Here is a 21,976-nt window from a genome sequence, read left to right as displayed (position 1 = left end):
TAGTAAAAAGCAATGTCTGATATTCCATTTTAAGTTATTTCCCTTTTTTTTGTGCTTAAACCACTTTTTCAATTGCTACAAACCACTGGTAATAATCTGTTGCACATACAGCTTTCAATTCTTGGTAACTTATAGCATGATAGAAAGGAACCATGTTTAAACATGTGGCAAAGGGACATAGAGAGAAAAGAAGCATCCTGAAGCAGTAATAAGACAGCACAAAGGGATTGAGACTTCAGCCAGGAGCAGAACACATAAAATAATGACAGTCAATTATCATCAAAAAGTTGTAAGCCCTTCTTCTCAGAAATCTTTAGAAAAAGTGGGGCGTACACTCCCTTGGAGAAGGGAGTTCAGCTTATTTTATTTGCCTGTTAGTAGTGAAGGGGACCAAGTTTTGCCACCCCAAAATATGCCTTTTGCAATATTGATTTTAATGTGGTAATTAAGAAACAAAAGACTCAGAAACTTTGACCCTCTCCCTTAACTGCTATACAAACCTCAACTGCCCAATGCAACTTCAGGTCTCATTCTTATGGCACCCCGGAAGGTACATCCATAACAAATTTTGAGCATTTTCTCCTGTTAATCTGTCTCATGTTAATTTATTAGCCCAACTAGAAGAATTTAGAAGGTGGTAGGAAAGTTACGTTTTGTGCCCCCACAATGGAAAGGGCAACTCTGGAAGATTGGAGAACTAGGGAGACAGATTGGGTAATTATATTCGTACACATGGGATCTCTTCTCAGATATATTCAGTTTCTCATCTACTTCCAATTCGTAGCTCAAATTTAATATGATATGAGAAAGGGCAGATTTACTTAATTACAGGCTCTAGATTTTTTTAAAACATTATTTTGAGCTTAGGGGGTACTAGGTATATATAGGCACTCCCTTAAGACTTAAATTTTAAAATTTTAATTAATATGATTTTTGTTAATTCACTCTTACTTTAAATTCATTGTATTATATTTAGAAGCTCACTTACATTATTAGGGCATTGGTATTTTTTAACTGACAATCCACTGTGGATGAAAAAAGGGGCCGCATACTAAAACTGACCAGCTCAGGAGAGGCCACATGGCCCTACAATCTCAGTGACCGAAATTAATCACATAGGATGCTCTGAACATAAAAATTACTAAAAGCACGTTATGGCAGGCAGACACTCTGGGCCTGTAGCTTTCTTGACAAAGGTCAATCTTTACCTTAAGTAAGCTTGTATTACATCTAAGGCAACATACCCTTGAAATGTCACAATAATCCTGTTTTCTAGACCCCTCAGGGCACAACCCACTACACCAGAACACAAGACCACAAAACCTCTCATTGATATCTTATATCATGTCTATGTGCTGTAAATGTTAATTATTAACTATCCTATAGTCACCAATATAAAAGTGTGTCTCTCCGTTTTACTTTTTATCCAATCCCAGAGGTTTCCCCACTTTGCTTTCTCCTGCCCCCTTAATCTACCATCAATGGATTTCTCCTCCTTTGATTCTAAAGTATAAAATAAGCTGCAAAACTACCACTCTCCAGAGCATTTTCTTAATCCGTTGAGATTTTGCTTTCTGGAAATTGTCATCACATTGGCTCAAATAAACTCATGAAAACTCTCTACAGGTTTGGACGTTTCTTATGTCCACCCCAGAAAACCCTGAATCTACTTAGATATTTCCCCACTGCTCCTCAGCTATTGGGGCAACTTCAAATCTCTATAGCCAGATTCAACAGTGTCCACGTTGTGCCCCATTTCATATATAAAAATTAAAACTCCTTGAAATGTTAAACTGCAATTTAAATAATGATAATACCTTTTAAAGACAGGAAAGAGAAAAACTTTAAAAACAAAAAAAGGTTGAATCTGTTTAAGGTTTTCTATAAAGAAATGTGGGGTCACCTAATATTGATATACGACAAGTGAATTACGCCTCTGTATCTCTAATTCATAATTAGTTTCCCAAAGCCACTTTTAAAGATGAGGAGAAATAATGGCTAACAAATACAAGACCACTGTGGTAATGACTGAGATCCAAATATAGCCATCTTTATCTAATTGGGTTTTATAATCCATTTTCTTGCCACAAAATCCTTAGCAATTTTACTGCCAGGGTTTTTAATCTGGCCTTCATGGACAGACGTCAAGAAAACCTGTGAACCTTTGAAAATGTATACAAAGCATTGTTGTATGTCTCTCCCTACCCACCCCACCTTGGGAGAAGGAGGTCCCCATGATTCTGACTTTAGTCAAGCTATTTATTTTGAAATAGCAAACAATGTTATTGAAGGATGTCCACCCCTGCCCCACCTTTGGAAGACAAGGGCTGAAAGAGGAGGTTGTAACTGATTTAATCAGAGTCCCACTGTTGGACATTTAGATTAAAAGAACACACTTTGTATAAAAATATTTTTAAAGTTCTCATTAGGTTTCAGATAAATTCCAAAGGATGGGATTGCTGGGGTAAAGGGAGTCAAAATTTAAAACTTTAATATTCTCGATACCTACTGCCTAATTGCTTGCCAGAAAATGTGAGTTTACATCTTTGACAACATTGTGAGAAGGCTCATTATTTCATACATGGATATATAATTCTAAATAATAAATTGTATATTGTTTTGAATTGCATGTCTTATTTTTACATATTCCATTGGCCAAACATACCTGTCAGAACAGAGAAATAAATTAGTCACTTCCTTCCTTGGTTAATATGTATATATGCGCGCACGCACATACACACACACATACACACACACACACACACACAATTGTAACCATGAATATAATTCATTGAATCTTAAACTTTCTACAAGCAATGAGATAACCTAGTCTCTGAGACGTTAGAGAGAATAGCCCAAGTCACAACGAAGAGTTGAAACACTGGGATTTGAGCTGGGATCTCATACTTCTCTAACTAACCACTGAGTTAAGGGGGGGTGGAGGGACACCATGTACAAAACCAGAAAACAAACCAAAACCAATATAAGCCAAAACTAAACGAAACAGAAACAGTGTTCCTGCCCGCTTACAGTTTCCTTCTATTGAGCAAGAGGTTCAAATTAAAATAAGTGGGACTTCTCGGCTGCCAGACGTGTCTACCATGCAGTTTATCCCACTCCCAGGGTCGTGAGTGTAAGGGATGGAACGTGGACTAGAAGACGGTGCAGCTGAGGGCTAAGGCAGACAGTGCACGTTTTTCCCCTTTGCAAACGAAAACGGCCTGATAGCGGGGGGGTGGGGAGGAGTAGAAGACACTACTGTTAAATTTTTCAAGGCGAGGGTGGCCAATTTTTACCTTTTAAGTCTTGAGAGACCAAGGTAACGCAACCAGAAGTGCGCAGAAGTACAGCAGCTGCGCTTCCGGGTTTTAGGACGGAGGAGCAAGGACGCATGCGTCGTGCACGCTCCTGAGCCGCCCACCTGCGAAAGCACTCTGCGCAGGCGCGAGCGCAGGTTGCTACGGGGTTGGCCATCAGCTGATGCAGTCGTTGCGCTGCCCCTCCTTCCCAACTCCGCGGCGGCTGTGGTGTAGGCCTATCGCCCCAGCCCTGGCACCGGGGACTGCGGATTCCGTGACCCTGCCCTCAGGCCGGTCCGCGCCGGAGCAGCTCGGGACTGCGCAGCGCCCCGCGGGCGTGCCGGTGAGCGATCCCGGACGCGCAGCCCTTAGGTCCCCTTCCGGAGCGGGGCCGAGCAGAGACGCCTTGGAAGAAACCGAGGGGATAGAGGAGGGGAGGCCGCCGGGGAGCTGGGCCCGCCTGACGGCTGGGGAGGCGCTCTGGGTTGTATTGATGGAGGTATTGAGTCACCTCCTCCTACCCGGACCCAGACTCCTGCCAAGGGGCTCCAGGCTTCGGCCCAAACCCCACGCACGGGGTTGATTCCAGCTCCCCAACAACTTGTGTAGCCAGGTGGCCCCTGATTTTGCTATTCTTGAGTTTTCTTGCACGGTTGCCTGGATCTTGAACCTTTCCAGTGTATGCTGGGTTGTTTTGTTTGTGTAGCTTACGAAGGGACTGGCTTCCATATCACAGAAGATGACGACCTATTTAAGTTGGATGGGGTGCTATACTTTCTATTCGTACTGAGTCTGAGATCTGTATTGGTTTAAAAGACTGCGATAAAAATACTGAGCATAGAGATGAGAAGAGGGCCTAGCACATCTGTATGCACCAGCCAGTCTCCAGGAATAAAAGTGGTTAAATTTATTAGCGCTTTGAGGAAAATCCAGTGGGAAGGGCAGGAATGCACAGTCCCTGACAAAGTCTGGCGCTAGTCCATTGCCTTGAAACAAACACCTGTAAGAGGCAGACTATCAAGACAAATGTTAGGTGAAGCCCAGAGAACCACCGGTTTTGCCTTCTTTGTGTTTTCCCCCTAAAGGCAATCCCGTGTGAGAGCAGTGATGTTAATTAACTCCTGAACCACCTGTGACTGGCAGGTATTGGTTTGGGTGGGATTTAATGTCATTGAAACGAATCAGACGCATTTGTAGACATAATCATGTTTCTGAACTCACGTGGACAATATGTGCATAGACTTTTGTAATAGTGAAAATACGCATCGTTATTCATCATTCTACAATTTTAAGTATAGCTGTTTTTGTTTTTTTTCTTGATGCTTACACGATGTTTGAGTGACCCCAACACATGAACAGCACACCAGTTTTCAAAAGCAAACTTTTTTTGAAGGATAAATTGAATTATTTTGACTGTCATTTTTGCTTTTGCAGTCAATGAAAAATTTTTAAAGAAGTATTTATCTTTTTGTATGTATATCTATAATCTATTTTTAGGAACTGTTACAAAGTGTATAATCAAATTTAGGAAGTGAAGAAATACTTTGCTTTTAAATTCTGCTGTATCATTTTATTTTCCCTTAATATCAGCAATTTGGATTATATCACTTATTTTCATTTTTAAAATTGTATGGCCTTAACTGCAGTGTTATTGCATTACTTACTTGAGGTTATTTTGGTGTACTAATTACATTTAAATACTTAGCTTTAAATTCGTATTTAATTTTCCCCATGTTATGTTTTGATACTGTCCTAAAATTTTGAAATTAAATATTCTAATTTTTTTCTGCTTTGTATTGGTAAATTCAAGATTTTGGAATATTAATTTCATGATTTTAACTGCCTACTGCTAAATGAAAGGAAAATCTGCAGAATTTGTTTTTTTGTTTTTGTTTGTTTTTAAAGATTTTATTGGGGAAGGGGAACAGGACTTTATTGGGGAACAGTGTGTATTTCCAGGCCTTTATTTCCCAAGTCAATTTGTTGTCCTTTCAGTCTTAGTTGTGGAGGGCACAGCTCAGCTCCAGGTCCAGTTGCCATTGTTGCAGGGGGTGCAGCCCACCATCCCTTGAGGGAGTTGAGGAATTGAACCGGCAGCCTTGTGGTTGAGAGCCCACTGGCCCATGTGGGAATCGAACTGGCAGCCTTCGGCGTTAGGAGCACGGAGCTCCAACCGCCTGAGCCTCCGGGCTGGCCCCCAGAATTTGGTTTTTGAGTTGTTTTTGTTGCAAGTGTTTAAATGTTTAAAGCAAGAAATGTGAGAATGAGAAGAATTGTGGATTTTATTGATCACCAAAGGGCTTGAATTTTAAAACTATGAAAAATACTACTTTGAACTAACAATAGCTAGCTGTAGTCAGTCTGCCCAAAGCAACTTTTACCTTCAGTGCTAATTTTAGGTTTAAAAGTGAAATGTGTTTTTGGCTTATTCCAAGAAACTGGAAGCCCATGTTTTTCAGAGAACCCTAAGAAAGTTTTTTGTCAAATTTTAATGTTGTTTGAAAGCCCATTCTCATCACAAATCTGATACAATGTCATTTCATAATATTTTGATGGAAAAACACTTGTGGACTCTAGTAAATGGCTCCCATATTTTAGATATTACTTTGATTGAATATAATTCTAATCCCCAAAGTTGTGTGAACATTCCCTTGAAGTTTTTTCTAAATTAATTGGATTGCCATAAATATCTCATAAATGTCTTTGAGTATACATTTTTTTCCTGAAGTTTACTGTAAGATTATTCTTTTTCTTTAGACATGGGAAAGTCTTTTTCTCATTTGCCTTTGCATACAAATAAAGAAGATGCTTACGGTGGAGTCGCATCAACTGATAATATGAGGAATGGATTGGTTAATAATGAAGTCCATAATGAAGATGGAAGAAACGGAGATGTCTCTCAGTTTCCATATGTGGAATTTACAGGAAGAGATAGCGTCACTTGCCCCACTTGTCAAGGAACAGGAAGAATTCCTAGGGGTATGTGTTACTGCATTGTTTTCCCTTTAAAGAATGATTCCAAACATTTGCATAAGAAGAACTACACGGAGAGGGATGGTATGTGAAGATGAGCTAAATAGGAAAAAAAAGTCAACTTGGCTTATCACAGGGGAAGTCAGAAGGGAATACTCCCCCTGTGCTATTTGTAGGCTACTTTAGTAGCAGTGGCAGCAATAGAAATAATGAAAGTGCCTTGTGCTGTTCTCATGTTCTACTTAGTCAAAGTTGATATGTGACTCTGGAGAGACGCTGAGGGAAGGACAAAGTGACAGTATAAGGTCCATCAGAGTCTCTGATAAATGTCTTGCAGTTGGGCAAGTTTATATTTGAGTTGGTTGGACTTTGAATGTGAGCGTTTTATCTTTGCAGGCAGAGCAACAGTTTGAGAATAAAAGGATTATTTTAGTTGAAGGGATTAATGTACCAGGCTGTGGAGGAGGAGGAGAATTATCTGTATATATTTTTGAGGTATGGCCGGTGGGGTTTTTTTGGCAGCCTGGAAGTATGTTCTGGATAGTAGGAAATCAAGGATAATTCCAAAGGTATTTTTGTTTGAGCAATTGGAAGAAAGGAGTAGCTCTTTATCAGGATGGAGAAAAGGTATGCGTGTGTGTGTCAGTGGAGAGATCAAGAGCTCAACTTTAATTTTGTACCTTTGGAGATGTATATTTGACACCTAAGTGGATATGTTCAGTTGGCAGTTAGTTATAATAAGGGCCTGGAATTCAAGTGCAAGGCGTAGGTTGGAGTCGTTAGTATATAGATGATATTTACAGCTAAATTGGATAAGAGCACCAGGTTCATCTGTGTGAAAAGAAGGAAGAGACCCTATCATTGAAACCTGGGGCATTACAACATTTTGAGGTAAGTTACATAAGAAAAAATTAGCAAAGACCCTGAAAAAAAGCAGCTAGAGTAAAAGGAAGAAATCTCTGTTTCAGTGGTATCCGGGAAGACAAATGTAAAATGTGCACCAAAAAGGAGAGAGATCAACTATGTTAGATGCTACTGATAGATCAGTTAATGTGAGTGCAGAAAACTGACCTTGGATTTGGTGATTAGAGGCTACTGGAGACCTTTCAAAGAGCAGTTTTGTTAGCCTGTGTAAGCATGCGGATCATGTATAGAATGGGACCGAGAAAGCATAGGAGGAATGAAGTTATTTAGTGGGATGATAGTTTTTCTGAGGAGTGTTGCTGTACAAAAAAGCAGGAAGCAGTATAAATGGAAGGGGCTCTGAGATCAGGAGAGGGATATTTTTTTAAAGATGGAGTGACTACTATGTTTGTATGCTACTGAGAGTGATCCATAGAAAAACACATTGATAATGCAGGAAATGGGAGAATTATTAAATCTAGGCACAAGTGCACAGGGCTGCACTTCCAGACCAGCTCCTGTACTTTATTCTTAGTAACAAGAGAGAAGGTAGAGAGTGTGGACACAGAAATAGATAGGTGGGTGAGTGTGGTAGTGGGAGCTTGTGGAAGTTCTCTTCTGTTTGCCATATCGTGACCTAAGAATGAGGCTAGGGAAGAAGGTATTGGAGGTTTCAGAAAGAAAGTTGAAGTTATGAAATTGTGATTGGTCTTGGATGTCAGATTGAAAGTGTGAACTAGGGAAATACAGTATGATACTTGGCATCATTAAGGGCCACTTGAGATTAGTGATCTAAAATGAAACCAGTGAGCATAGTTGTATGTTTTTCTCTATCCACATTCAGCTGTGTGGATTTGGCATAGTAACTAAAGGGTTGGTTTTGACCAGAATTGTAGTTTAGCCAAATGAATACCACCAAACAAGATGATACATATACAGAGAGAGACATATACATAATACGCGTGTGTATATTTCTATGTGGGTGTGGTGGGTGTAGTGTAAATGAGGGGAGATTTGTAGAAAGGGCAGGGAGGAATAATGGAAGCGTTATGGGAAGCTTTAAAAGAGAATTTGACTGTAGTGCTTTAATAGTTCATACGAAGAGCCAACTTCTGATAAGATTGGAAAAATTGGCATTTAAAGATCCATTTATCCATTAAAGTATGTGGATATAGCTCAACCCAAGAAATAAATGATGGATTTTGAAGTGACTTAAGGTAGAGAGGGGTGTGGCCTGAAAGAGTCCTGGAAGAATCGATATATAGGGTTTCTTGAAGCATGACACTTGGTCAGTTTGGGGTTTCCATGGGGATGGCGTAGGAACCTCTTGTTACAAGGGTTTCAAGATGTACAGGCAGCAACTTGTTTCTTCTGCTGTCATCCAGACAACTAACTTGAAGTCTTAATGGAAAACGGGGGGGTTGAAGGAAGGCCTGGCTAATTCAAGTCTTTTGATAGCTGAAACGTTTAAATTTTGTTTTAATGAAAGAATTACTCTTTCTCATTCTTCATACTATTTCAGTTAGCTAGCCATCTAGGTATGAAAAAAACATAAGGTCTGCTCTAGAACTCAACATCTACTGAATAATTTTTGAAGATTTTGAGAGCAATTTACTAAAGGAATGAGACGAGAGCCAGATGGTATTCTGGTCTCCAAACCAGACTTTGATGAGGAGCTACTATATATTTAATTAATCATGTTAATAAAAATTTTAAACCTACTTCTTTCACTTTTAGGGCAAGAAAACCAGCTGGTGGCATTGATTCCATACAGTGATCAGAGATTGAGGCCAAGAAGAACGTAAGTGATTATAAGAAAATGGCTTTTTTTTTTTAATTTTTTGCTTTACAAATTATGTATAATCATTATTCTAGTTAACACTATTAAAAGGAAAAATGCTATCAGGTTATTAATATATGCTTATATGCTTTGTGTCATTAAAAAAAGGGTTCTTCATTGAGGTAAGGTCTTGAAAGCAGCATAGTGTCTGAACCTTCTCAAATTTGTTTATCACAACAGGCAAACCTAGAATAGCAGTAGGAAACACACATAGAGACAACATGTTTCTATCCAAATGGGTGTTAAGGTATTCCAACTAGCCCCAGAGTAAAAATGGGTATTCAAACCATATGACATCAAGGCCTCAAACATGCTGAGCAGCTGTATGGAAGTTGTGAAGGGAAGCAAAAAGAGTTCCTAGGAGACCTAAGACGCCTGACACCCAATGCAAATACGTTACCTCAGAAGAAGAGGACCCCACTCAGAGGACTTCTAGCAAATACCTGAAAATAACCTGTTAAAATGAGAGGACTCTGCATGCTCTAGCTTGGATAGAGTACCAAAAAAGAGATCCATCCCTCTGAGGGACCATGACAAGGTCAGAAGGAACTGGACCATCGTAAGCCCCCAAAGACCTTAGGGAAACTCTACAAAACCCCTTGCAAAAGGACAGGTACATCCTAAGGAAAAACCTGTTCGGGGTAGAATCCAGTTAGCTCAGGGCGAGAATATGGATATAGGAGAGAAAAGCTTCAGAAACTAGAGAAATAATCTCGGAACTATAGAAATGGATATACCTAGTGCTGTGTTTTTTAATACATTGTATAACAAGAGAGGATGGCTGTAAACATGGGGTGAAATTGACGAGGCATGTGGCTATCGCATTATTTTAAGGGTTTCAGAGGTGGTTCTGATGAGTAGTCACTTTAGGGAATCATGATGGCAAAATTCACATGTGAAAATTCTGTTTCCATGACTTCAGAAGGAAGTCTTAAAATTTATATTTTTATAAAGCTCCCTATCTTGATTCTAGCATGTAGCCCAGTTTATGAATAACTTTAGTGATGTTCTAGCTATAATAAGCCCAAAATCATAGTCTCCAATAAGGTAAATGCATCTTTTAAGGAGTACATTTTAACATGAATAGACTCAGACCCAACCCTACTCGGTATTTTTATAATGTAGAAAGTTGGTAAAATACATCTTATCCAGCTGGTATAATAATAGGGGGGAAATTTTAACTTGAAAACATAGTCTCTAAATGTTTATTAAATAATTTTTGATGCACATGTATTTAAATACTCCCTTTTCCTTTTCAGAAAACTGTACGTGATGGCTTCTGTGTTTGTCTGTCTGCTGATTTCTGGATTGGCTGTGTTTTTCCTTTTCCCTCGCTCTATTGACGTGAAATACATTGGTGTAAAATCAGCATATGTCAGTTATGATTTTCAAAAGCGTACAATATATTTAAATATAACGGTAAGTAAAAATTTATATTAAAAATACTTCATTCTTGTATGATGTTAAGCAGCACCTTTGTCTCTATTGAGAGAATGTTAAATGTGACACTGGTCGGTTTCCTTTCTGTATGTGCTGTGGTGACCTCTATCGTTTCTGGTTATGAAAGTGACAAATTGTAAACACTGGCAATTGTGTATACAGAATCAGTTAGCATTTGAAGATGCCTTTGGGGAGTAAAATGAACTAAACAATTAATTGCTGGCAAAAACACTTACAGTCTGTTTACTTTCCAACGTTTGACTCTGAATAGCTCTTAGCAAGATGTCAACATAGTTGATTGGATAAATGTTATAAATGTCATATTTTCACTTCCTTGCATTTTGTAAAATACAGTTTTTGCCATAGTTAACAGACCTCTAGATCCTGTTGTAGTATTAAATATTGTAAGTTTATAATAAAAAATAATAAAAGTCACGTGACATTCCCTTTAAAATACCAGAAAGAGTATTTAAATGTAAATACTCTATTTTAATTAATTATTCAGGAATTCCCACATTTTGAGAACTAGCACTTAACTAAATTGAGAAAGACTGAACATTAAATATGAAATACAATGAACATTACGTTCTAGTTGACATTGAGATAAGAGGCTGAGATTTTTATAGATTCTCTGTCAGTATTTTGAATATATTAGTACTAACTCTTTTAGTGCTGTTTATTGTCTTTCTACTTATGAAAATATTTAATTATTATTATAAGATATTTGAAACGACTGTAATGTATAAACATTTGTACTGGTACCTAGACCTAACCATTAACATATACATACATTTGCTAACGATGCATATATACATTTGCATACATGTATACATGTACAAATGTAATCAGACTTTTTCATATGTATATAGGGGATATACACATGCACATTTTAACTGAGATTTTACTACGTTTTCCCATATTAACTGATTGCATGTAGTCTTTTACATGGTCATATCACAATTTACTCAACCATTCTCTAAATAAATATTTAGTTTGCTATTAAACAAATACTTATTCCGAGAACATCTTTGTGCTGAAATGTTTCCATTTCAGATCATTTCTTTAGGATAAATTTCTGAAAGTAAATTTGCCAATTAAAGATCATGGAGAGTTTAAGCTCTTTGATAATAAGTTATCATTATTTGAAAGCTAATAATTGTGGTCCCTTGACGTATAAAATAAATGGATTCTCATTGCTCTCAGTAAAAAAATATATGATCTTTAGTACTAAACTTTTTTGTCCTATCTTACTTTTTCTTGTCTTTCTTCATATTTTCTTTTTATCTTCGAATGTATCTTTTACTAATTCTCATAAGTATTTTTACTCTCATCCTGTTTTGTATCACTGATCCCTTTAATATTTTAATGAAAACTATGACACTTGGGATAAAGGCATATGCCAACATTATTTGCATGTATGAAAGATTCCAAGATTCTCCTGAATCCCATTCCTTGGTCTGTAGAAGAAGGTCCATTGACCTCAGATCAACAATCCCTTTCCTAAAATGTCTAGAAATGAAATTGACATAATGAGTATTAGGAGCTAAGTAGGTGAAAAAATGTTTACATATTTAGATAAAAGTTATTTCTACTATAATATGGAACTTTAAAAATGTTTTCTACATTTGTAACAATAATAATTTAAATGAATGCATAAATGTGATCATATAGTTCCTGATTGCTAGCACATTCTTTTCTTTATTCTGTTTTTACTAAAACTATCTTCTTTCTTTCTATATCTTTTTCCATATTCATATTAACTTATAAACTCACATGATCAGTTTTTCTTAGGTCATAAGTTAGTTTCAAAAAAAAACAACGTAGTTTTTCTCTCTTACGCACCTTTGTTTTCTCACTTGTTAATACCTTGTAGAAATCTCTCCTAATTTTCTGGCTTAGAGTTAATCCTTTCTTATTAATGGCTACATAATATTCCATGTAATGACTTAATATTAATTCACTCATTACCCTTATGGAGGGGCATTCACCTTTTTTCCACTACAAAGAACACTCATTAATATCCTAATGTTTTTATTTCTGTGGAATAAATGCTCAGAAGTAGGATTGCTGGGTCAAAAATATATATAATTTTTTTTTAATGTTTATTGCTAGGTTACTTATCAAAATGACTGTAATGCTTTATATATTTACTAGAAATGTAAAAATATTTCCTTTGCTCATGTTATAGCCAGGAATAGAATTTGTCACTTTCTACAAGTTTTACTAGTTTAATGGCTATAAAGCAATATTCTGTTTTTACTTAAATCAACTTTTCCGAGGTTATAAATGAATTTGAGAATTTTAAGTGTTTTTCTGCCATTTGTATTTGTACTCTTTTGATTTGTTTACTCATATCTTTTGCTCTTGTTTTGTTTTTTCCTATTAAGGCTTTGTCTTTTTTTTTTTTTTCAGTTTGTAAGGGCCCTTTGTATAGATGGTAACCATTACTGTATGCCTTATAAACATTTCTTCAAGATTTACCATTTGTCTATTGATTTAGTTTACGGTTTGTTTTGCTATGACTGTTTTAGGTGTTTTATTTATTATCTGTTATTTCTTGACTTAACATTTTTTCTTTCTTCCTTTCTTGGCTGTTTTCTAAAGTACACCATTTGAGACAGTTGTGAATTAGAGTCATAGAAGTTGTTCCGAGCTGTTACCTAAGCGTAGAAGTGATGTGCATTTCTTTCCATCCGAACAAATTAGAATCTTTCCATTTTTTCTCCTTAGTGACGTGGTGGAAATCTCTATTCATATATAAGTTAAAACTCTGATTTCTTTTAAACACAAAGTTTATTTAAGTACTGTTTAACATTTTAAATGGCCATCTTTGTATTTATTAGAACAGGAAATACCTTACTAATAGAATCAGTAGAGATAGCTACATATTAACATTAAGTAAAAAAGTAGATGAAATTTCAAAATTATTTTTATTCAATTTTTGCTAAGGCCACAAATATATTTTCTAACATTCATTTTTGTGTATTCCTGCACCATACATTTTCTGGGCCAATTTTTTTTTAATTTTATGTTTATTATAGCATATTGTATGCATAGTACTCATATATAAAACCAAATAAGCAGTGCATTTAATGTTCTTTAACATTTGTATTAATACTTCTTTTCCTCCTATTAAATGAAGCATGGCTACAACTGAAGTTAATTTCTTTATTAATTTTGAATACATATTTGTTAGGCTTATTTTCATGTAACTTGTACATTTTCTGCCTCCTTTCTTTTGCAGAACACACTAAATATAACAAACAATAACTATTATTCTGTTGAAGTTGAAAATATCACTGCACAAGTTCAATTTTCAAAAACAGTTATTGGAAAGTCCCGCTTAAACAACATAACCAATATTGGTCCACTGGATATGAAACAAGTAAGGTTCAGTCATGAAATACTTTGGGGGAAAGTTAATGAGTCTCAACTTTGTTTATCATATTAACTTGAGGGAGGTGAGGGTTTCTTTAAAAACTTGACTTTGAAATGTATCCCATGCATGTATAAGATAAAGTCTTAGTATCATACTTATAAAAGAAGAGATTTCTGAACTCTTTGAAGTTATGAAATGCTTGCTATTTTGATCCTGTTCTCTATTGGTTTATTTTCATTTTTGCTTTTCAGATTGATTACACAGTACCGACTATCATAGCAGAGGAAATGAGTTACATGTTGTAAGTTCTGATTTTTAACAATTTTCTCTTTAAATTATAAAAGTTGAAGAACTGAATACACACACCACACGCACGCTCGCGCTCACACACGCGTGCGCACACACACGAAAGGTCAGACAATTAAGTTCTCGAACTTTCCACTTGCACTTACATGGTGGAAAGTTCATGAATTTAATTGTCTGACCTTTGTGTGCACGCACGTGTGTGTGTGTGTGTGTGTGTGCATTTATTTATTTTTAATATCCCATAATCTTAGCAGTCAGAAAACCACATTTTGGAATACTGCTTCTGGCTTCTGCTCATCTTTGTTTTTCGCTTCTCCCTTTTCAATATATAAAATATTTATTTACATGTACCTGTACATATAATTTTTTTTATAATTAGGATCATATGCACCATAGCACTTGTTTACTATGTTACGAAAACTATATTTTCATATATTCTAGTATTTGTTTATGTTTTATTGTAGGAGGGCTAATGCTAATAATTTCTAAATCCTAGTGTTGGTTTGAAGTTCTAAAGCTTTTAAATTGGTTCTAAATGATGATTAATTCCTGTTAAGTAAAAAATAATGGTAAATTTTCATCATCTTTTCATGTCAGCCTGATGTAGAATTTCTGAGTAACAAATTGGTTAGTAAAATTTCAAAAGGTGAATAAAAAGTAGAAGTAATTTGTTAAAACAACTCTATAACAGCTATAATAGGAAATCATATTGTTTTTAGAATAAGAAATCATGGAAATATTAACCATTATTATTTGAAGTATAGAAAATGCCAAACCAATAAATGCTTACCTATTATATCTTTGTAATAGTATCTCTGTTAGTTTTAACATAGGAAGAATCGTAATTAAACTTTTTATAATGTCAGAGGTTGCATGTATTCACATTGTTTTCTTCAACAGTGATTTCTGTACACTGCCGTCCATCAAAGTGCATAACATAGTACTCATGATGCAGTGAGTATGAATTTTTTTTTGAAAGAGAATTTCTTTGTTCAAACTTCAGATCCCTTGCTGCCTGTAGTAAATAGTCATTAACATTAGTGAGAAGTAATTCGTTAACATCCTCATTAACAGTGACAAGTAATGCTATTGTTTTTTAAATCGGGTATTATCCTAAGCTGTTAAACCATTGTGGGTTATAGGTTTAGTGTTTGGGCCATTAGCTAACATTTGATTAAGTCTTCCTGTGATGAGCGAACTATATGATTACTTTTAATAGTGTAATGAACTCATATATTTTTAACTAAAGATAGGTGTTTTGAAGAAAATTACATTTCTTGTATATAATTACTTGGATAGGGTTTGCTCAGCCAGTATTTCTGTTGCCTGTTGGGGAACTATTCCGTAAGAGGCCATGTCCAGAATGTGAAGTTATCATTAGTCTAATAATTTCTTTCTGTAAAGAATTTTGATGCTAAAAAAAAAAAAGAATTTTGATGTATAAAAGTATTCTCACTTTAGAAAACTTTTTATATATACCTATTCAATGTTTCTCCCCATTTACTTGACTTTTAGAGTGACTGTGACAACAACATACTTTGGACACTCTGAACAGATATCCCAGGAGAGGTACCAGTATGTCGATTGTGGAAGGAACACAACATATCAGTTGGGGCAGTCGGAATACCTAAATGTGCTTCAGCCAAAACAGTAAAAACTGAAAGATACAGCTGGAGAAGAAAAAAATACCTATTGATATTTTTTAAACTGAGGAATAAGGTATTTACTTCTTGAGAGGAGATCTTAAATTGAACAAACCTAAAGTTTACACACCTATTGTAAGGGTACAACTAAAAGTATGTGGACTTGCAAGTTATTGCAACTCTCCACTCTGTGTTCATATTTGTACCAGGATCTTTTACTTGAATCTAAATTTATTGATTGGTTTTCTTCTCTCTCCACCTCCTATGCCCATTCCTCAAAAGGGAGAACTGAGACTTCTCCTACAGGACAATAAATCTTCAAAATTCACAGCTCTGTCACTACTAAAAACATAATTTTGGTAATGAACATAATTTGAGAAACTTTATTTCTTAATGTTTTTATAGACTATTACTGAGAGCCTCTTCTTCATGAAAGACTTTTAAGGAATAACTTTTCTTTCCTGTTTTATAAATTCCCATTGCTACATGGTTGTATTTCAGCTACGTGGTATTTTATCTTTTAGCTAAACATTTTTAGTTTTTCATTTGTTGAAATTCAACTCAATAGCATTTTTTGTCAATCTTAATTTCAAGCGAGTGCAGTGTTTGAATAATACTTATAAACCAAAATAATCTTTGCAAAATTCTTCACTTAAAATTTTTAAAGCCCCTAAAAAATGTATTTCACATGTCTTTCCATATTAGTTATAGTTTTGTGAAATGTTTGTGTAATCTTCAAACATAGTTAATGTACAATATTGTAAATAAACTGCATGGCTTTTATATAGCTTTAATCACTGTCAAAAGTACAGATGCAAAATAAAGTAAGTTGCTCATAAAAATAAAGAAAACAGGAAAATGAAATTCAGAAACACAGAATGTGAATATGATTCCATTTACATACTGGATCAGGCAAAAAGTAAATTTGAAATAAAATATTTTGATGCTCCACTTTTTTTAACGTTGCTTTTCATGCTAAAAAATTGTGAAGACATTTAACTTCTCAACTATTAAATATACAGGTCATTAATTTTATGAATGTTTTAGAGGAGGAAATTACTTCTTTGGCAGAGATAATCCAGTAAACCTTATATTAAATGATGGTGGCTATATCAAAATAAAACCTGTGTTATGCTTTTAAAAATTTAATCACTTTGCACATCACATGGATTTCATGTCTTTATCAATTATACTTTTAAAGTTTGTATTTTGGGTATGGATTTTATTTAAGTTATTTTCTATTTCAATGACTTACTCGCTTCGCTGTTTTATATTTTAGTACCACTTATCATTTGGGCTTTTTGCTTTTTCACTTACCAAGGTCTAAGTACCTTTTACATACATACTACTGAGCACAGGGGCTGAGTATGATACCAAAAAAAAGTGGCCTGAGATTAATTTCTTTCTGTTCCCTAGTGACAGAAATCAGGTTCCCCTTATCCTCCTTCCCCCAAAGTGCCTAACTTAGGTCTAAAACATACCTATTATTAGTCCGAGTCTCTCAACTGTAAAACATAAACTGTATTTAATTATTTAGAGCTAATGAAGCCCTATTTCTGCCTTTAAATACACTCAGGTCTCCCCTTAGCTCCCATACCATTTTCTCCAAGTTGTTCTGAGTGAACATTGTAAATGGGTGAAGGCACTAACTTCTTTTATTTAACTTTTTAGTTTTCTCTTAATGCTTTGCTAACTCATCCATCCTTACTATCAAATTAAAATCACCCCTTTACATTTATTATGGACTTTCTAGTCAAACCCAACCTTCAGGTTTGTTTTTTTTTTAATGCTATGTTTTTTGATTGCTCCGATTCTTGAAACTGAACACTTCTCTATTGATTTTATTTGTGTGTTTCAAATCATTCTCATTACATTTTCCCTCATTATCTTTTGCCATCTTTTAATGACTATTATGTTGACCATCTTTTTCCTCAAAATTTGTACTCCTATGACTACAATAATCACCTATATTAGAGCTTCCAAATCATTTGCATGCCTGACCTTCACCTATCTACTTTCTCATTTAACTAATGACCCAGAGATAACAGTATTTCAGTGACTCTATGTAAAATCCAAAAATGTTTTCAAATTTTTATCATGTTTTGTTCTCCCCTTGGGCTCATGTCCCATTTACTTCAAAAATTGCCATTAATTTCTTCAGAATCATCCTTCAGATAGGCCTCCTTCAAAAAATCAATCCTGATTTATTTTCTTGCTTTTGTATCTTTTAACCTTGGAAAATTAGATAGTGTAAGTTAAAAAGATTTTTCTGTTGGTTTGTGGTTCTGATATTCTTTTAGACTGCATTTATAGAATCAACTGAATGGGAAAATTTGCTTTTAGTGACTTAGGTTCAAATATTTTTGAGTATTTTTTCTTCATTCTTTAAACTAAAAATTCTATACCTACTTTCCATGGAGTTTAAGTCCAAAAAAACCTAGAATTTAAATTAAGTAAAAAGACAATAGTAGAGAAATAAAGATCAGCTATGACTACTTTCAGAGAGAGTTAAGTAACCACCTAAAACAAAGCATGCTGTATATTAATAAAACTACGAATACGCAATTCAGGTAAAGCAGAATTATAGCCATTTAAAAAAACCTAGAAAGAATGAATGAGGCTTTAACTTTTCTTAGGTTGTTGTCCAGTGTAGTTCCTTACATGGTAATAAGATAGGTATCGATGCATTTTTTAAAACTGCTTTCAGACTTATCCAAAGGACATATAAAGATGTTACAAATTGTTTTCTGATACTTCCAAGAAAAACTTTCCCTTAAATTATATCTTTAATAGACTGGTCCTCTTAACCAAATCTAATACTATTACAAGCCTATGTGTGTTGATATTACATGCATACAGCACTTTGCCCTTTTTTAGACCTTTTTCATAAGTTTTTATGTGATTTCCGAATAGCCTTGTGAGTCAGACAAAGGAGGGTGATAGCATCTTCATCTTTTATAAGAGGAAAGAGAGGCATGAAGAAGTTGAGGGACTTGCTGAAGATCATGTATTTAGTAAATAGTTTAATTGAGGCCAGACCTAGTTTTTCTGTCTCTCTTATCTGTGCTCTATCATTTAAAATATCCATTGGAAAGTACTGTTGACATTGGTTAGTACGTTTAAAAATTAGAGAAGACATTCACATAGCTAATTGTGACAAAATAATACTGATGGACTAAGATTTTTTTGGTACCTGAAATATTTAAAATGGGAAATGAATTCTAATAAAATATTTTGAAGCATAATTTATAGATTAATTTTTTCTGTTACAATTTAGTACTCTGTGATCATTCCAATAAAGCTCTGACTTGTGTCATCAGAGTAGACTATAAATAATAGAGATTAATGAATTTGATCTTTGAAATGTGAACAGTGTGAAAATACTAAATACCAGATAAATTACTTGAAATTGCTAAAATGGTTATTTTAGTGCATAACGTAAATGACTGGTTTTATGTATGTGCAATTTTTCTAGTCCTTTTTTGTTTTTTAGGCCAGTAAGGTAATTATTTTCTCTAAAAATCTATGACAAGAAAACAAAATTTACTTCAGATCTTCTGAATTGTAGTTTGGAAATGACATAGTGCAGGGTTAAAATAGATAAGAAGTGACTGCCGAAACACAACAAAAGTAACCTAGGAGACTTCACATGTTAGCATAGCGAGTCCTTTGTGGTTCTTAGCCTGATCATTATTGCAATATAATTCTGGATATTTCATTGGAGGGCATGTCCCCAACTCTTGCCCATACTATTTTGTTAATCTTTTTAAAGTTCTTAAACAGTTGTTTACATAACGATTATATCTTATTTAAGAAAAGAGTTTGTTAGCTGCTGGACCCAAACTCAGTCACTGTTAGGTATAGCTAATGTTCATTGATTACTTACTGTGTCACATACCGTACGAATCTTTTATGTGCATTATCTCACTCCTCAGAACAGTCCTCTAAGGTAGATACTGTGATTGCCTCCCATTTTATATCTGAGAAAATTGAGTTTTAGGGAAGTTAAGAAATGTGGCTAACCTTATAAGTAGCAGATACGAGATTCACCCCACGTCTGTTCGACTCAAGCATCACTACTCTTACATTTAGCATATTTTCTTTCCAGTCTCTGAAAATGTTTTATTTGTAAAAATATAGTGGTTGTTGCACTTAATATATAAGACTTTGAGGTTTTTGATAATACAGTTGATCCTAGAGCAGTGTGGGAGGTGGGGAGAGTTAGGGGCGCAGACCTCTCACACAGTTGAAAATCAGCTTATAAATATGGTCAGCTATCTGCATATGGGGATTCCCAACCATGAAATTGACCCTTGAACATCAGGGTTTGAACTGCGCTGGTCAGTTGAAAAACATCTGTGTATAAGTAAGCCTGTGCAGGTCAAATCTGTTCAATAGTATTTTCAAAAATACTATTGGGGATGCTTTGTTATTTTGTGGATATTTGGTATAATAAAAATGTTTATCATTGATTTTTTAAATACTCATCTGTTAGGATTTTTTCTTTTAAAAGATGTAAAATTTTTAATTTACATGTCAACCTTTGATAAACAGTATGAATTGAATTTCAGGTTATTAGGTTGTAAGCCAAAGGTTACCGTAATGTCATGATTTTTAGCTTATAATGTCTGGAAGTAGCAACTACTTGGCTCAAATACAACTAAGAATAATCAGTTTGATTTATTTCATAAAATCATTTTAAATTAGATATTTATCTTAAATTATTTTAAGGAAGAAATATGTTTGAGAAGATGGGGTAAAAAGACTTAAACATTTCTTTAAAAAAATTATTTTTACATAAAAAATATATTTACAATGTGCTTCAATCAAAAATTTTACTTCTATATCCCAAATCTACTTATTTCAAAGCAAAATTTTTCACTTGTCAACTGAAATTTCTGGTTAGAACTCATATTTGTGTATTTTTGTGCTTAAAATGTAAATTTCACAGTGGATTTTTTTTTTAATTTATCCATACTATGGATAAAAAGCAAGTGATACATTTATAGTTACTATTGAGATTAAAAATGGTAATTTCCATTTTTTTAACTACTAATATAATTGATTATGTTTATAGTTCTTTTTACATGTGTTTAACACAGGCTCTAAATTAAAAAAATGTAATATAGTCTGACCCTAAAAATATTTCATAAATTAATTTAACAAATACATGATAAATTTTTCATAGCTATTCTAGAAGGAGATTGTTCCCTTCTGTTTAGTTACATTAAATGAAATGTGTTTAAGAGAAATGTTTTCAGCATATTTTGTATACTAAAAAAAAAAAAAAAAAAGATTAGTATTGGGCCAATGGCCAAGATGTAATATTACTACCATGTAGACTGTTACAGTTCAAATTATCCCATTTCCCCCAGAATTTTAGAAACTAGAAGTCTGGGAGATACTGTATCAGCTGTAGTTGGGTGATTCTAAGTGCTGTGTAAATACTATTCATCTTTTAATTGTTTGAGATGGAACATATGCCAACTTGCAAAACATGCATAATTTCATTATGTAATGGTTTGTTTTAGGCATAAAATATCAGCAAACCATGCCTTCTGTGTTTTGTCTTATATTTACTTGTAGAACTAAGATTTTAGAAAATGATTTGAAATGGTTGCTGATTTGACCTGCTTGGTCAGATATTTGAATGACTATGGCATTACTGGGTAGATTCTAACCCATGATTCTAATTGTGGAATAAAGAATAATGTAAAGTATGAGACTATGGGCACTTACTCTTTGTTTATATTATGTATTAACCTCTATTATAACACACTAGTAAATTTCCAAGTTGAGCAGTTCTGTAATTATACCTATTGTTGTTCATGTAACAAAACATTCTTATGGTAGTAAAATGAATAGAAGTGCCCCAAAATTCTGTTTTTAATTCACTTGTAACTGTTACTCTTGTAATTGTGTATGACAAAATAAAATTTGTAAAAATTTTAGCATGAAAAATAAAATTTGTATCAGTCAAGTTATCTTGGTTATGGTTTTGAAATTCTCTTGCCATAGATCAGTGTAGATCTTGAAAGCCCTTTAGCTTAAAGCTCTTCAGTTCTTACAGTCCTTACCCAGATTCCGCTTTAGCATTGTCTTTGATTTTTTTCTTTCATCCACTTAGCTTCCAATCCAGTGCCGAATACTATCTGTTCAACCTCTGTAATATCTCTGGAATCTGTCTTGAAAT

General features: G+C 34.5%; 2 protein-coding genes across 4 annotated transcripts in view; one reads left to right on the top strand and one right to left on the bottom strand.

Moving 5' to 3' along the window:
* The window catches only part of LOC148758342 (uncharacterized), a 264,478-nt gene extending 261,065 nt beyond the window's left edge, over window positions 1–3,413 (bottom strand). Inside the window, exon 1 of one of the 3 annotated variants that reach the window (XR_016021069.1) lies at window positions 3,297–3,413. Coding sequence is in view for 1 of the 3 variants with exons in the window: in XM_088797731.1 (XP_088653857.1) it covers window positions 3,297–3,393 (97 nt within the window). In the remaining 2 variants the exon portion in view is untranslated. The remainder of the gene's footprint in view (window positions 1–3,296) is intronic. The other 2 variants (XR_016021068.1, XM_088797731.1) reach the window with 2 other exon arrangements.
* A 39-nt stretch (window positions 3,414–3,452) lies between these two features.
* On the top strand, window positions 3,453–19,121 carry TMEM106B (transmembrane protein 106B). Its single transcript, XM_019726885.3, has 8 exons — window positions 3,453–3,642; window positions 6,057–6,278; window positions 8,913–8,976; window positions 10,275–10,434; window positions 13,700–13,840; window positions 14,086–14,135; window positions 15,041–15,094; window positions 15,656–19,121. The coding sequence occupies exons 2-8, from the start codon at window positions 6,059–6,061 to the stop codon at window positions 15,792–15,794; spliced, it is 828 nt and encodes a 275-aa protein (XP_019582444.1). The 5' UTR covers window positions 3,453–3,642; window positions 6,057–6,058; the 3' UTR covers window positions 15,795–19,121.
* The last annotated feature ends 2,855 nt before the right edge of the window (window positions 19,122–21,976 follow it).

Source organism: Rhinolophus sinicus, chromosome 4, assembly GCF_057876585.1.
Source record: "Rhinolophus sinicus isolate RSI-liver-muscle chromosome 4, RSI-T2T, whole genome shotgun sequence".
NCBI lineage: Eukaryota > Metazoa > Chordata > Mammalia > Chiroptera > Rhinolophidae > Rhinolophus > Rhinolophus sinicus.
This window is presented reverse-complemented; position numbering and strand designations above follow the sequence as displayed.

What these genes read in the sequence shown, in the direction of transcription:
- TMEM106B (XM_019726885.3), top strand. Translation starts at nt 6,059, where the DNA reads ATGGGAAAGTCTTTTTCTCATTTGCCTTTGCATACAAATAAAGAAGAT. An exon ending in AGATTGAGGCCAAGAAGAAC is followed by an intron (nt 8,977 to 10,274) that starts GTAAGTGATTAT and finishes TTTCCTTTTCAG; the next exon opens with AAAACTGTACGTGATGGCTT. An exon ending in AACATAGTACTCATGATGCA is followed by an intron (nt 15,095 to 15,655) that starts GTGAGTATGAAT and finishes CTTGACTTTTAG; the next exon opens with AGTGACTGTGACAACAACAT.